This window comes from Eptesicus fuscus, chromosome 4 (assembly GCF_027574615.1).
Source record: "Eptesicus fuscus isolate TK198812 chromosome 4, DD_ASM_mEF_20220401, whole genome shotgun sequence".
NCBI classification, from domain to species: Eukaryota; Metazoa; Chordata; class Mammalia; order Chiroptera; family Vespertilionidae; genus Eptesicus; species Eptesicus fuscus.
This window is the reverse complement of record NC_072476.1, coordinates 103,793,673-103,809,860: the sequence shown is the minus strand read 5'-3', so window position 1 is coordinate 103,809,860 and position 16,188 is coordinate 103,793,673. Positions and strand designations below refer to the sequence as shown.

The 16,188-nt window shown below is 41.0% G+C and overlaps 1 protein-coding gene across 1 annotated transcript in view; it reads left to right on the top strand.

The window, feature by feature from the left end:
• The first annotated feature begins 218 nt into the window (after window positions 1-218).
• Window positions 219-16,188, top strand: part of CCDC152 (coiled-coil domain containing 152) — a 30,415-nt gene continuing 14,445 nt past the window's right edge. Inside the window, exons 1-6 of the mRNA XM_054715287.1 lie at window positions 219-389; window positions 2,962-3,072; window positions 5,266-5,371; window positions 7,947-8,015; window positions 12,378-12,442; window positions 15,816-15,918. Coding sequence (XP_054571262.1) covers window positions 2,986-3,072; window positions 5,266-5,371; window positions 7,947-8,015; window positions 12,378-12,442; window positions 15,816-15,918 — 430 coding nt within the window. The 5' untranslated portion in view covers window positions 219-389; window positions 2,962-2,985. The remainder of the gene's footprint in view (window positions 390-2,961; window positions 3,073-5,265; window positions 5,372-7,946; window positions 8,016-12,377; window positions 12,443-15,815; window positions 15,919-16,188) is intronic.

Below are 16,188 nucleotides of genomic sequence, written 5' to 3'. Positions count from 1 at the left end.
ACTGTTCAAAACTTAAACCAGTGCGATGCATTGTTTGGTTGGGGAAATCATTATTGGTCTGCAGACACCGGGTGCTGAGGGGAGCGGGGGCCCAGGCGGAAGGCTGGAGGCGGGGCGCTGGGGCGGGTGCACCGTGGGGCCTGGAGAAGGGCGGGCCCTTTGTTGGGGGCCCGGCTTCCCGGGGCGGGGCGGGGAGGGCAATCCGGGTGGGACCGGCTCCGGCTCCGGGAGGGGCTGGGAGAGGCGGGACCCTGACCGCAGCAGGCGACCCTCCCGAGCCCCGGCGCCAGTTCGAATCCCCGTGTTTCCCGCGGATATTCCTTCCGCACCGCAGTCTCCGGGCGGAGGAGGCCGGGACCCCGCGCTTCTGTGCGCCGGCGGCGCTCGGCGTGCGTGCGAGCTGGGCTCCCCGGGACGCGGGGCTGCGGGTGGGGGAGCCGGAAGCCCGGGCTCAGGGCTGAGGGAATTCACGGGGGGCGCTGAGGAGGGAAAGGGGGGCGGGAACCCGAGCTTGCCTTCCGGGCCGAGGGTCGGGAAGAGAGGCCCGGGCCGGGATGGAAGCTGGTGGGCAGCTCGGGGCCCAGGAAGGAAACGGGGCCGCCACGCACCTGCACCTGCGGCCGCGCGGGGAGCTGGGCCCTGAAGGGCACAACCCGAGTGTGACGGCGCTGGGCCGCCTGCACCCCGTCCCTGGACAGGAGGACCCCGGCCACGGGGGGGCTGGCACCCCGTCCCTGGGCAGGAGGACCCCGGCCACGGGGGGCGGGGAGGGGGGAGGTTAGGGGGGGGGGTCTGAGCTGGGCGGTGGAGGAGGCAGGCGGGCCCTGGAAGTGGCCGCGGAGAGCGGCGGGGCAGCCGGTGGAGATTAAGGTTAGGGCCGTTTTCCAGGGAGGACGCTCCCAGGGCTCCTTAGGGGGAGCAGCTGGAAGGAAAGGAAGCTCAAGTGAAAATGCAATGAGCTCAGAAGCCGTGTTCTAAGGCAAAGCCCTGTAAACCTTTTTTATTTAAAATGTTTGGAGCCAAAAAGGAACACAAAGTTAGGAAGGGAGGATTATGCATTAGCTATTTCAAATTATCGTATAGTTCTATTAAATAATAACCGCATATCAAATAGTGATGATTTTTACATTTTACCCCAAGAGGAATTTTACTGGGTTTATGCTATTACGATAATTGTCCTGCCTGAAGGACCAAGTTTTAACCATTTAAGGGATTTTATATAGAGGTTTGCTCGTATATGTGATACACGGGATAATAATTCAGTAAAAATTGAAAATATACAGCTAAAATTCTCTCAGATCTAAAAAACCACTAATAGCCCTAACCGGTTTGGCTCAGTGGATAGAGCGTCGGCCTGCGGACTGAAGGGTCCCAGGTTCGATTCCGGTCGGGGGCATGTACCTTGGTTGCGGGCACATCCCCAGTAATAAAATTAAAAAATATATAAAAAACACTAATAGTTGTTCATGTAATATAATCTTTAAAAGACGAGGACGTGGAACTTTTTAATGACCAAATCGTCAAGCAATATCTGTGTTTTGGTGTACCTCATCTTAAACAACAATACGCCCCCCAATTGACATTGAGTAATTACTTTAGGGCTTTTACGGACCTTTTACTCTGGACTAGTTGCCACTGCCACTTTCCCACGTCATGCTCTTTCCTCGGTCTAGAAGGCCTGAATTTCAAATTTGCATTTTCTTCCTCTTTGCCAGAGAAAAGTCTAAACACAGTGTCTCATACATTTAGGTGGTATTAATCTTGATTTTTCTAGACACCCTCGCACCCCCACATCAAAGTGCTGGCTGGTTTGCAGAAGTCCCTTTCTCCATCCTTCCTGCATTTCCAGGATTGGTTCCATAGGGCTAAACAAACTCTTAGTCTTCCCCTGCGTCAGCCAGCTGGCCACACCAAAGGTTGTCCTTACACAGACTAACAAGAGGATGGTATCACTGAATGGCTGCTTTGAGCATATTAATTTCCAGATGTCTTTTGTTTACCCAACACAATGTGAAAAACGAGTCTTCATCTACTCTATCGTGCTCTAACAAAATGCCACATGCTGGGCGGCTTAAACCACAGAAATGTATTTTCTCACGGTTCTGAAGGGTGGAAGTCCAAAATGACGGTGCCAGCAGGGTTGGTATCCCGTGAGGGCTCTCTCCTTGAGGTGCAGTTGGCCACCTTCTCGCAGTGTGCTCACATGACCTTTCCTCTGTGTGAGCACATGGAGAGAGAGCGGGGGGGAGAGTTCTCCCTTTTTAAAAATCTTTTTCTTAATCTGCCTTTTTCTTCTTCTTTAATGGACGGTAGAGACAGGACTGCAAAGTTAGTCCTTCCTTAGTGTGTACAGGAATGCCTAGTCTTCCTCTTCTCATAAGGCCACAGTCCTATTGGATAAGGGCCCCACTCTGATGACCTCATTTAACCTTAATTATTTCCTAAAGACCCTGTCTCCAAACAGAGTCACTGTGAGATATAGTAGTACTTCAACACATGGATCTGGGGGATGTTCACAATTCAGTCCATAGCAGTAACCACGGTACCAGGAAATAGAGCAAAAATATTTGTGGCATGAGAGGTATTTTAATTATCTTAAATTGAGAATACCTATATTTAAAGATTTAATGATATATCAGATTTTAAGTCCAGCCATACTGGTGGCAAGGAATGAATGCTGAACAGTGGCATAATTAATTTTTATACGGTAGGGACAAACAATTTTTACATGTGCATATATCAGTACACTAATGTTAGATTTCTTTAGAGAAAACTCAGTGAGGGTGGAGCTGGAGAGAAGTGGAGAAGCCATAATGCACTGGCTATTGTTAATGGGCATAACAAAAATTCTGAGTGGAATGGAGCTCAAGTAGGTGCTCTAAGTAGAGGACATAAACGTTAGTATTTATTACTACTGTTGTTGTGCTTTAGATTTTATTTGTTATTTGTTTGTTTTGACAGTATTTACTCTGCACTAGTTTGGACATGAATCAAAGCAGCGATGGATGTGTGAAAAAGGTTAGCAGTGTGAATCTTGACAAACTTATAAATGACTTCTCACAGATAGAAAAGGTATGTAAAGATATCAAACAGTTAAAGTGTATAGGGAAAAAGTGGAACAGATTTTGCCAGTGGAAGGAGCTGGAAAAAAAGAAAAATGTACAGCCCAAAATGAGCAGGGTAAAAACAATGGGAATGTACTTTGCTAAGTAAGCCCTTAAAAATCTGTATTTAAAATATATATGGTTTTGGCTCATTTGTACTAATGCATCAAAATGTTTCTGGGTCAAGGCAGTAAATAATTTATATCGTTTTGCTAAAGTTAACGGGAAAATACCTACTTAAATGCCCAAGATGTCCATAAACTCAGGAATGATTTAGTAAGAATTGAAGTAGACTCAGTCCTCAGTGTCTTACCACTATGACTAAAAGGTATTTTAGTCTTTCCTATTCTATCTCTTCCCTTTCCTTCTCTTTTGTGTAAAAGCAGACCCACTTGAAGTCCTCCCTCCCCAACTCTGGACAAGTTTCATGATAGACCAAATCCACAAGCAAACATTTGGTTTTTTTCCTTCCTCTACCTGGGAGAAGAGTAGGGATAGCTGTTGAGAAAACATAAATGGATAAATTAAAGATTTGGAGATTGGGTTTGTGAAGCAGAAAGGGGAGATGAAATAACACCTACCTTTATTTTCTCTCCTGTTTTATCATTTTTCTCTATTTCTGCTTTTCATCCGCACAATGTAGTACTGTCATAATAAAAGAATTTTCATTATGATAAGTATTTTGAGGTACTATTATGAGCTTTTAAACAAAGAGCATAATTTTTTTTAACCAAGTGATTCTTACCAAGATAAGAGAGAAAGAGATTTAGCACTATTTATGTAAGGAAAGGAATTGGTGCAAAATTTTTGGAGCTTATTTTATAAATATCCTATATAATAAAGAGGTAATATGCAAATTGACCGTCACACCCTCGCACAAGGTGGCCACCCCATATGGTCACAAGATGGCCACCCCCGTGTGGTCACAAGATTGCTGCCACAAGATGGCTGGCAGGGGAGAGCAGTTAGGGGTGACCAGGCCAGCAGTGGAGCGCATGCAGTTAGGGGCAACCAGGCAGGCAGGGGAGGGCAGTTAGGGGGGACCAGGCCTTCAGGGGAGGGCAGTTGGGGAGGACCAGGCCTGCAGGGAAGGGCAATTGGGGGTGACCAGGCCTGCAGGGAAGGGCAGTTGGGGGCAACTGGGCCAGCAGGGGAGGGCAGTTGGGGGCAACAGGGCCAGCAGGGAAGGGCAGTTGGGGGTGATCAGACCAGCAGGGGAGGGCAGTTGGGGGCAATCGGGCCGGCAGGGGAGCAGTTAGGCATCGATCAGGCTGGCAGCGGAGTGGTTAGGGGATGATCAGGCTGGCAGGCAGAAGCGGTTAGGGGCATCAGGCAGGCAGGCAGGCAAGCAATTGGAAGCCAACAGTCCTGGATTGTGAGAGGGACATCCCCTGAGGGGTCCCAGATTGGAAAGGGTGCAGGCTGGGCTGAGGGACACCCCCCTGTGCACAAATTTTGTGCACCGGGCCTCTAGTCTATTATATCTTAAACATTTTAAATAAGAAATATTGTTCATTTTTGATGTGATAATGGTATTTTTTAAGAGTCTTATCTCTTATAGACACATATAAATGGTAATATTTATGGATGAAGTAAAATAATGTCAGGGAGTTGCTTTGAGATAAATTCAGAAGTGAAGACAATAGGAAAGTGGGTATAGAAAATATGAGACTGGTCATGAATTGATCATTTCTGAAGGTGTTTGATGGGTATATGGCAGCTGTTATACTATTCACAAAGATAGCAGAGAGATATATTCAAGAATGTTTATTTATTGTCTGCAAGGGCAAAAAAAGTGGAAACAACACAAATTTTCCTCAATAGTGAACTATAGATGAAACTCAGTGCAGCTGTTAAGAGAATGAGGTAGACCTGTATGTGCTTATATGACATCATCTCAAGAGAATAGTACTAAGTGCAACATAGTACAGAGCAGAGTATAATATGATCCTTCCCTTCAGTTATATAATCATGAAATATTTGGGAAACACACATGAAGAATTGTTAACCATGGGACTGAGGGTTGAATGGTTGGAAAGAAGGGGGTTCAAGTTAGTCAGATATTAAGTAGTCTGTGTTTTCATTAGTCTTTATATGCTTAGGTAAGAAAATCAAATTAACAGCATTGATTTGGTTATGATATAAATTGTTTTCTCTACAGAAAATGGTAGAAACTGCTGGAAGGAACAACATACTGAATATGCAGTTGGAAAAAGCTAACTGTTTATTAAAAGGAATGCAAACAAATGAGGCCTCACTTAAAGAAGGTTAGTTCTCGGCTGCCTGGAGAAATACTAATATCATGAGAGTGCTTTGGGGTACAACAGTGATTAATATTGCACCTGCATTTGCAAAATATTTAAAATTCACACAGCACTTTCTAGACTATCATTTTATCCTTAACCTTTTGCACTCGGATGTTGAGTGTGACTCGACACGGTTAGCATTAGAATAAAGGAATCGAGAAAAAAGCAAGCGAGTGCAAAGGGTTAATATAGCCTTAAAGGACAGATAGGACTGATTTTATTATTCCACGTCAGTAATGAAGAAAAATAAGATAAAAGAAGTTAAATAATTTATCTGAGTCCACTCAGCTAAGAAATGGCAAATCCAAGAATCAATCCAGGCTTCCAAAATCATGGGGGAAAAATACAGTTGAGTTCCTGCCTCACAATAACTCCAAAATAAATTTAAAAAATAAAAATAAAAAGTTTAGTGTTAAAACGGACAGTCCCAGTCTGACGCTCTCTCCTCTGTTCTGAGACACCCACACCCACGCCACGTGTTGCTCAGCTCCCAGGGCCGCCCTCTCAACTGCACCCACCCTCACCTGTGTGTCCCAGGAGCCTGGATTCCCTGTGCTAGGGCTGGGCACTGAGCAGGTGGCGCTTCTCTGTGGGGCTTGCTTTCAGGGAGGGAAGCTGGTTAGTTTGGGGGCAGGATTGCAGAGATAGTCACTTTTCACTACATTTGTGTTTCATGTGTATTTTATGTTTGAAAATATAATTAGCCCTGACCGGTTTGGCTCAGTGGATAGAGCATCGGCCTTCGGACTCAGGGGTCCCGGGTTCGATTCCCATCAAGGGCATGTACCTTGGTTGCGGGCGCATACCCAGTGGGGAGTGTGCAAGAGGCGGCTGATCCATGTTTCTCTCTCATCCATGTTTCTGACTCTATTCCTCTCTGTAAAAAATCAATAAAATATATTTAACAACAAAAAAAGAAAATATAATTAAACACTTTTTAAACATCCAGTTCTCATTTTAAATAATGGCCTTTGGCTAGATAATATGCAGCAGAAGTAAATGAACTAGTAAGATTGACAACTCATAAAGTCAAGTGTGCTAATTCACTTAGAGAAGAACAAACTCTATATACAATTGAATTTGTTCAACAATAAAGAATGAGATCTTGATATTTTATTTTCCACATTTGACACCAGATAAAGAATTTCTTTGCCATTTCAAGATGGTAAATAATATTAGTATTGAAGACCAAGTGCTATAAAAATTATTGTCATTGATAATTGTATTTAACATTTCCAACTGCTTAATGAAATAGGTGCTAATATGCAAATTACTAGTGAATGGTAGAGCCTAAATTTGAGCTCAACAATTGATTAAATTATATAAGATAAGAAGTAGTTTAGTATTCTGAACTCTAGTTTTTAAGAGTTGAATAGGACAATAGTATTGTTCAAACTATATTATAAAGTCTATTAGAAATGATAATTGGGTAAATGTTTGCAACGAGAATTAAAATCTATTATTCTAAAATAATGAAGGGGGTTCTAAGGAACAATTTATTGAGCCAGTTTCCTTTGTTTAAAAAAATGTGTTGGGAGAGCCACCTTGTGTTCAAATTGTGAAATGCATATTTTAAAAACATGGAGTATACTTCCAGTTTCAGGGCTCTGTTTTCAATTTGCTGAGTACTGAGGTCTCATATTGCATGAATTACTGGGCTCATGCTTCTAAAAGACACAAAGACAAGTGATAGCAGAGCCTATGCCCCCTTAATTTTTTAATTGTAGCAGCTAACATGGTAACATACGTGAAGCAGATATTGTCACATGTAATTTGACCATCGTCCTTACTGGGAAATAGCAAGAGAGAGAAAAAATGGAGGATGGTGGGAACTTCGTCTGAGTAGATGGTGGGAGTGATACCCATCAAAGGCTTAGCTGTTGCTGGTGGTACCCAAGAGTACACTGAAAGCTTCATGCATACGTCAGGGCACTAATGCCTGCAAGGCTTTGTCTCCCACTGTGGAGAAGTCATTGGCACCAAAGTGCTGATGCCCTGTGACTCAACGTGTTGGGTTTTCACTCCTTAAGTTGCTACTGCCTTGCCCTGGAACTCAGGCATAAAAAACTAAGAGGACAGGTCCGAGGACAGGGAGGAAGTAAAACAGTGTCTCATCCCAAATGCCACCTTACCAGCTCTGGGTGTCTATCTTTGAACAGAACTTTATGTAGCTCGGCTCTCTGTCCCTGGGATGTTCTTTCATGGGAAACGTGCATGGATGCGCTCCTCAAAGTCCCCCAGGCAGTCCACGTGTGCCTCACTTCTAGGGCAGGTCCTGCTGAGGTACATGAGTGGCTCCCTGTCCGACTAGATTTATTGTGCCTTAGAGAATGCTTTACTAAATCCTGAATTGCATTTGACTTTAAGGGTGATTAAAAAGTGGTTGTTATATAATTTACTTTGAGATGCCTGATAGCTTTATTAAGATCTGGTCATAGTCACAAACAGTATTTTATTTTATGTCTTTCAACTTTGAGAGAATGATTCCAAAATGAAAGCAAATAGTCTTCAAATAAATTTATCTCTTATGTTTTAGAATGTGCTACTCTTCATAATATGGTAAAAGGGCTACAACAGACCATCGAATATCAACATAATTTGAAAGGTAAGTTAGACAAAAAAATAAATCTAAAACAATATGGTGTATTTAAGCACCTTTAAAGATGAGAATTTTTAAATTGTTGACAATAAGTTTCTTTTCATTTGGTCTTCTTAAATTTATCAGCGAAAGGAAGGGCACCTTACTACTGAGTAATACATCCCCAATTATTATGAAATGAATGCCATGCTGAACAGACCAGTTCAGTCCTATTCTGACAGGAACATCAGGGTTTTATAAACTATCATAATCATTCTCTTTATTACTTTCAAATGTTTCAAAGTATATTCGCTCCCAGTAGTACTCTTGCTTTCAGTCCCATGTTCAGTTTTGAAGGGTAGATGTTCACTAGTAGTTGCGCAGTAAACATTCTACTCAAAAACTGCAGTGATCACCCTAGCTGTTTTGGCTCAGTGGATAGAGCATCAGCCTGCAGAATGAAGGGTCCCGGGTTTGATTCCGGTCAAGGGCACATGCCCAGGTTGTGGGCTCGATACCTAGAAGGGTGCATGTAGGAGGCAGCCGACCAATGATTCGCTCTCATCATTGATGTTTCTATCTCTCTTTGCCTCTCCCTTCTTCTCTGAAATCAATAAAAAATATATTAAAAAAATTTTTAAAACCCTGCAGTGATCATTTCCTGCTCAATTCCTCATCCAAGATACCAAAGAAAACCAACTCACTATGAATATATAATAAATCCAAAAACAATGTACCGTATTTTCTGGCATATAAGATGACTGGGCGTATAGAAGATTTTCCTGGGTTAAAAAGTCGTCTTATATGCTGGAATATACAGTACACTTAAGGCTTTTTCTCCTGGTTTGATACCAAAGGAGAATAACCAATTTTAGAAAAGTATATTGCAAAATTATTAGAATCCAAGAGATTAAGTGGATTTGGGCTAGGTCAGAGAAAGATTACTTGTCAAATATCAGAATCAGGTGGATCCTACAGTGACACAAAATGCTATTTGAATTTATAACTACTCTAGCCAGAGCAGCAACAACCTTACACCTTAAGCGAGTAGCCATATGTATTTGAAAACCTAGTGTAGAGTCTGGTAGGATGATGGGAAAAAGCATTGCTAACAATAATCACATGTCGACTGCACTACAGATGAAAGCCAACATAGAGCCAGCCGAAGTATAATATAATAATAATATACCGTATTTTCCAGCGTATAAGACCCCTGACTTTTGAGAAGATTTTCCTGGGTTAAAAAGTAGTCTTATACGCCGGAAAATACGGTAATATAAAACAGTAAGGAGATCCTGTTTTTTCAGCAGATGGCTTTAGTTCACAGCTAAGTATGTGGTGCTATTCAGCCTACATATAGATATGCCAAAGCCAGATAATATGCAAGGGCTACAACATTTAGATAGGTTGACCAATTTTCCTGGCAGAGAGAAGACTTAACGTTATTAAAATGTCCATTTTCCCAAAGTTAATAAATACATTTAATGCAATTTTAATTAAAATACTAAATTTGGGTGGGAGAGAAGATTGTATACAATAATGTTAAAATTCATTTAAAAAAAACACAAACAAACAACAATAAACAAGAAAACTAAGAGGAATAAGAGGAAAGATAATTTCCATTACCAGATAATAATATGCTCTGAATTTGTTAGAATGAAATTGATATGGTATTTGACATAGAAATTGAAAAATATATCCATGGAAAGAATAGAGAACCAGATTCTAGAAAAGGCCCCAATATTTGTTACTGTAATATTTCAATGTATTGGAAAAAAGAATGGCATTTTAAGATATGGTACTAACACAACTAGCTTTCCGTCTGGAGGAAAAGAAAGTTGGACTGTCGCACCACATCAAAAATAAATTCCAGATGAACAAAAGACTTTAGTGTAAAAGAGAATACAAACTTAAAGGAAAATCTAGGCTACAAGTACAATCTAACGCCATGTGCTACTCTTCATAATATGGCAAAACCACTCTGGGAACCTCAGATGCTATATAAGGGAAAAACAGAACTAAAAGACTTTTAAAAACAGAACGAATAGACTTTTTAAAATATATTTTTTTATTGATTTCAGAAAGAGAGGGAGAGATGGAAACATCAGTGATGGAAGAGAATCATTGACTGGCTGCCCCCTGCACACCCCACACTGGGGATCGAGCCTACAACCCAGGCATGTGCCCTAACCAGAAATTGAACCGTGACCTCCTGGTTCATAGGTAAATGCTCAACCACTGAGCCACGCCAGCCAGGCAGGACTAATAGACTTTCTTATGCAACAAGAGCACCAACAATAGCAACAAGAAAGGACTTGGCATGTCATTTTGCCACACAGAAGTCAAAAAAATAAATAACTTATTTGAAAACATGATTTAAAATACTAATGTAATTTAATATCTACAATATACAAAGAGCTCTACAAATTGACCAGGAAAGATAAATGAAAAAAGTATAATGGGTAAAAGATATGACTAAAACTATGAGAATGTGTATGTATATATGCATATGTATGATCCAGAGATCAAAAACACAGAGAAAAACACAGAAGGATATACAGTTATACCAGGGGTATGGAGGTGGAGAGAGAAAAAAAGAGGGAGAGGAAGAAGGCAGAAAGAAAACAAGAGAGAGGAAAGACTGTGCTAAGAGTATCCCAACATGGATACTATGATCCTACTTATGTAAAATTATAAAAATGCATGCATAGAAAAATTACAGACTTGAAGGAATGTCTATTTTTAAGAAATAAGTTCTTTGCAAAGTAATATGTATAGTACAATTTTATATTGGTAAAAACAAATGAAACCGGTAGACATGTGTGATGTGTGTATATATATATATATGGCTATTATGCAAAGTGTCCCTTGGGAGTTCAACCAGGAGACAGGGAGTTTGATTGTTCGCTATGATGTCCGCTGACCACCAGGGGGCGGTGCAGAATGAAGGAAGGCCCTGATCACAGCCAGGCCTAGGGACCCTACCCATGCACGAATTTCGTGCACCAGGCCTCTAGTAATTGTATAAGCTGGGGAAAAGTAGGGAAGGAATACACAGGCTCTAAGCATTGATAACTTCAGTGAGGTGAGGGGGAGGGGAGAGATCCCTAGCTTCCCTTTAACCACTTTTCTTAGTACCACTCTCTCCTGGTCTCTGGACACTTCCTAGTCTCCTTACAGGATAATCTTCCTTTGGCCACGCCCAAATGTTTCTCAGAACTGTTCTCAAATGCAGCATCGTAAAGCTTTAGGTTCATTATCTCACTCCTAGAAATCTTTCCCTTTTAATGTTTCCCAAACTGTTGCATATTTTTCACTTACCCAAACCAGAAACCGAAAAGGTGGAGATTCCCCCTTCTCTCCCCGCCCCCCTCCCTTTTTCTTTTGCAATCAGCCACTAAAGCTCCTGGTGACTCTGTCATCTAAATCCTTATCTTCATTTTTTCCTTTGTCTCCTACTGCCACTCACCTAACTTAGGGTCCTGCTATTTCTTACTTGATCTGCCTTTTCTGACATCCATTCCTCTAGGGGAGTGGTCGGCAAACTCATTAGTCAACAGAGCCAAATATCAGCAGTACAACGATTGAAATTTCTTTTGAGAGCCAAATTTTTTAAACTTAAACTTCTTCTAACGCCACTTCTTCAAAATAGACTTGCCCAGGCCGTGGTATTTTGTGGAAGAGCCACACTCAAGGGGCCAAAGAGCCGCATGTAGCTCGCGAGCCGCAATTTGCCGACCACTGCTCTAGGGTCAAAACCCTCCCATCATCCTCTGCACTGCCAAATAATCTTTTTAACTATAATCACTTCACTTCACTATTCAAATTTCTCTGTAAAATTCATTGATGACTCCATAAAATAAAATTTAAAGTCATACCTCCTACTAGGCTATGGCCCTCACCTACTTAACACACCTTCCTCATAGTTTACTCAAACGGTGCTGCATTTTGTCAGTTTCCCACACGTGCTATGCTCACCCCAGCCCACAGTCTTCTGAAAGGCCCCCTCCCACCTGGGGTGAGCCTTAGCATTTAAGTCTCAGCTCAGATGCCTCCTCCCCAGTATACTCTCTCCTGACCTCAAGCTGACCTGGGCTTTCCTCCCACAGGTCCCACGTACTGCAGACACACTGCCGCTGCGGGGCGGCCATGGCACATCACAACTACTTACACATCTCTCTCACCACAGGCTGCACGATTTGAAGAATGATAATGTTTTTGTTTCACCATTCCAGTCTCACGCACTCTGTGCACATGCAGTAGATGTGTAATAGATGCTGTTTTCAAGGGTTGAGTACATACATGAATGGAAACTTGAAAGGTTACATATGTTCCTGTATAATTGAAAGGTGCTGTATATTAGGATGCTCTTTGCTGGTCTTTACACAGGTAAAAATGAACAACTGAAAAGAAATGCTGATCTTATGATAGAAAAGTTAAAATCTCATGAACAGGTGAGTGTATGTATCTTTGTATCAATCAAGTCCCTGTAGAGCATTTGTCTTCTTAAATTAGAAAAAAAAAAAAAGTGGTTGTTTTCATTAATAAAGATAGCCAAAATATAGAGTAAATATATGTGTGTGTGAGTGTGTGTGCCAGAATTTGTAATAACTTAAAATTTTTAAAGAAATAGAAATTTTGAGGACTCTAGTCTTCTTTCAGACTGTAATGTACTAATATGTCACTTGTGCTTTTTCTTTCTACCAAAAAAATGAAACTATTCTGTTACATATTTTTAAATTATGTTAATAGGGTTTTTACTCTAGAGTATATATTCTCTATTAGCACTTTTGAACTTTTTTACAGCAAAGTAAATGAGTGTTTAATCTTTATGACTTGAGTAATATGTTACAATTTTATTGCACCATGTAAATGAAGGGAGTACTTAACGGCCAATTAATTCTCTCCCAGGGCCACCATACCCTCTGTTCCCTTTTCTTTTTTCCCATAAGAACAGCACAGTGTTAGCAACTATAGAACACATACACAACACAGTGACTAGAACATAAGGTGCTTGGTAAATGTCAGTTCCCACCCCTCTGCCCTTTGGGAGGTTTATTACACTAATTAGTCTCATCTCCCGAGAGCCAATATGTCAAACTCTGGCCTAAGATTTCCAAAATTCTAGTTGGATATGTATCAAACTTAGAACTTCAGTTGGAAGGACCATCTCTAAATTCAATCTGGTTCCTCACTCGAGGAGCCTCTGAAGAAACACAGTCTAATTCTAAAGCCCTGCAGGGCTCCTAGGTATCACTCAGAGGAAATAACTGGCATCTGGCGCGCTCTTGGAAAATGCCGTCTCTTAGCACCAATTCTGAGACAATTTAAACATCTCTGGAATATGTCCCATTGTTTACTTTCCACTTTCCTTTATCTTTTTTCCTTATTCTTTCCCATCCTTTCCATAGCTGGCCTTTAGAGCTCAACAATAGATAGTGAAGTCAGAGTGTAATTGGGGTAGAGAGAAGGGGGAGAAATGTTTGCCTCTTTTCTCGTCTCAGGTGTCAAGCCATAGCATACTGCTTTTTCTAGAGTACCATAGGGATTTTCAGAGGGTGGAAATTGATGAGAAAACACCACAGCCCAAGATTCTGCACTTCTAAATTAGCTACTGTCAAAGCAAACTGAAGATGACCTCAATCCAATGAGAATTCTCTAGTACAAAACCTCCAGGCACATCCAAACATGAAAAACCACTACCCAGAAACAAACTCTGGAGGTACTTAATAGGCATGTTATGGGACTGGGAGAGGTTTCGTAACTTGTAGACAGAGAATCCTTAAGTTTTATAAAAACAAAAATACAACCAGAGGCTATTCCTTGTCATTTAAGGTTCCCAGAAGGCAACCAAGAATAACTTGTTGGGACTTGGTCCCTTAGAAAGAGGAAGGACTGGCCCAGGCTGAAGTGGGGGAGAAGAATCCAGTGTGATAGCCCAGCCCAGACATAGTCTCCATGCCTGGGGGTGGGAGTGAAAACCCTGGGTCTTACCAATTAATGGAAGTATTCCACTTTAGTGATGGCATCTTCAGATGGCGAAGTCAATGGGGAATGGAAAGATAGATAGGTTTGTCTCTTGTTTCTCAGAGCAGTAACTGCTTAGTGCACCCAGTTGAGTCAGGAGTAGTTTATGAAAACCACTCAGTAGTTGCCCACCTTGGAACCTAGATACGTGCATTTGAAGAATGGCAATTCATGAGATTCACCCAAATTCACCTGCAAAGCTTTAATCAAAGTCAGTGTTTGGATAGGTTTGGCCATTCCTGCAAATTGCCTGGCAGGGTAAGTATCACAGTATGAATCTGGACTAGATCCCCTTGAACTTGTGTAACCTGGACAGATGTACCTCTATGTTTAATCATAGCCATCTAAGCCAGGAGAACTGGATTATTTTACCTCTTCAATATCACTGAATATCTATTAAAAGCTGTGCTGTGAACCCTTTCTGAGGAGAAAGTTCATCAGTACATATGCACATATATCTATAATAATAAAAAGCATAATATGCTAATTAGAACAGACATCCTTCTGACGACCTTCCGGACAAAGCCTGGGCTGCAAGGGAAGCCCGGGTCCTGAGTGCAAGAGGGCAGCCAGTGCTGGAAGCCTGGGAAAAGAAGGCCTACTCTTGCATTAATTTCGTGCATCGGGCCTCTAGTGTTATGTGTAATTTTACGTACAATTTTAGGAAATTAATGGATCCTCAAAAGCCCATTTACTGGGTCTAAGCTAAGAATTTCTCACTTAATTTTTTAAATTTATCTTTATTGTTGAAAGTATTGCAGACGTCCCCCCTTTTTTCCCATTGATTCCCTCCACCCTGTACCTGCTCCTCCCAGGCCTTCACCACACTATTGTTTGTATTTATGAGTTATGCATATATGTTCTTTGGTTAACCTTTTCCCACTCCCACCCCCACTCCCACCTCCCCTCTGAGATTCATTCTGACTTAATTTTTATTGGCACTCTCACTCATTCAACAAATATATATCAGGAGAGAGACACTAGGAGGCGGGCATACAACAGTGATTCAAAGCGAAGCGCCTGTCTCAGTGTTCAGAGGCTTTTCTTGACCACTTGCCTTCATTGCTGTCTCTTTATTACTACCTTCTTCACTATTCTTCCCACTGTCCTTTCCTCTGCCTACATCTTGGGCCTGTGAGTGATTTCTTTATGTGGGGACATACCACTGGGAAAATTGTGAATTTTGGGGACTTTCTCTTTTGTGGCCTACTTAATGCCCCTCTCCATATTAGCATAATATGCTCCCACAACCTAGGAAGCAAATCTCAGGCACCTGCTGAGCACGTCTCAAATCCCAAATCCATCCTATTCTAGCCTCCCCTTTACAATGGGTAATGCTTACTCTCCTTCTGGGAATTATTGATGTTAGTATAATTTTTAGATACAGAAGTTCATCCCACATTCATAAGGATTCATCCTACTTTAGGGTAAGCTGGCTGTCTATTAAATAGTACCTACCATTGGCTCTGAGGTATAACTTTGGCTTTTATTGGACCTATTTTAGTGCTGTCATGGCATTTATTCATAAAATGAAAGAAAATGTTTCAAGCATCTATGAAATGCGCAACACTAGTGATTTCAGAAAGCAAAAGTGAAAAGACATTGTCTTTAGATGGTCTCTGTCTCCTCGGACCAGAAATTGGTCCTCCTGAAAGCTGATTGAAACTGAACAATATCTTTCCCTTCTAGATATGATTACATATCAAAAATTAATATAAATTTGACAATTTCACCTTTCTAATTAATCAAAAGTAGCATGCACATATTTAAATTGAAGAATGAATATATTTTAATCTTTAGGAATATAAGAATAGCATTGCCAAACTTATAAGTGAAATGAAAATCAAAGAGGAAGGACATAAGACAGAATTAAGGAAACTTTGTCAGGATATGCAGAAAAAAGGTAAGTTTTTATTTTTAATTTACTGAATTCTAAGATATCATAAAACAATTCAAATGCATATATTAATTTTTCTTGAATGAACACTGCCTTGATGTATTTTAATTTAGGTTTTGTACCTAAATTATGTGATATAAATTACATGTCTAAATTTGATTCACAGTGTTTGCACTTAATATTATTTTCTATGAAACAATGTATAAAATTAATATAAAATGTAAATTCATAACTTTGATATTTACATACTCAGCACATTGAATATCATTTCACTAG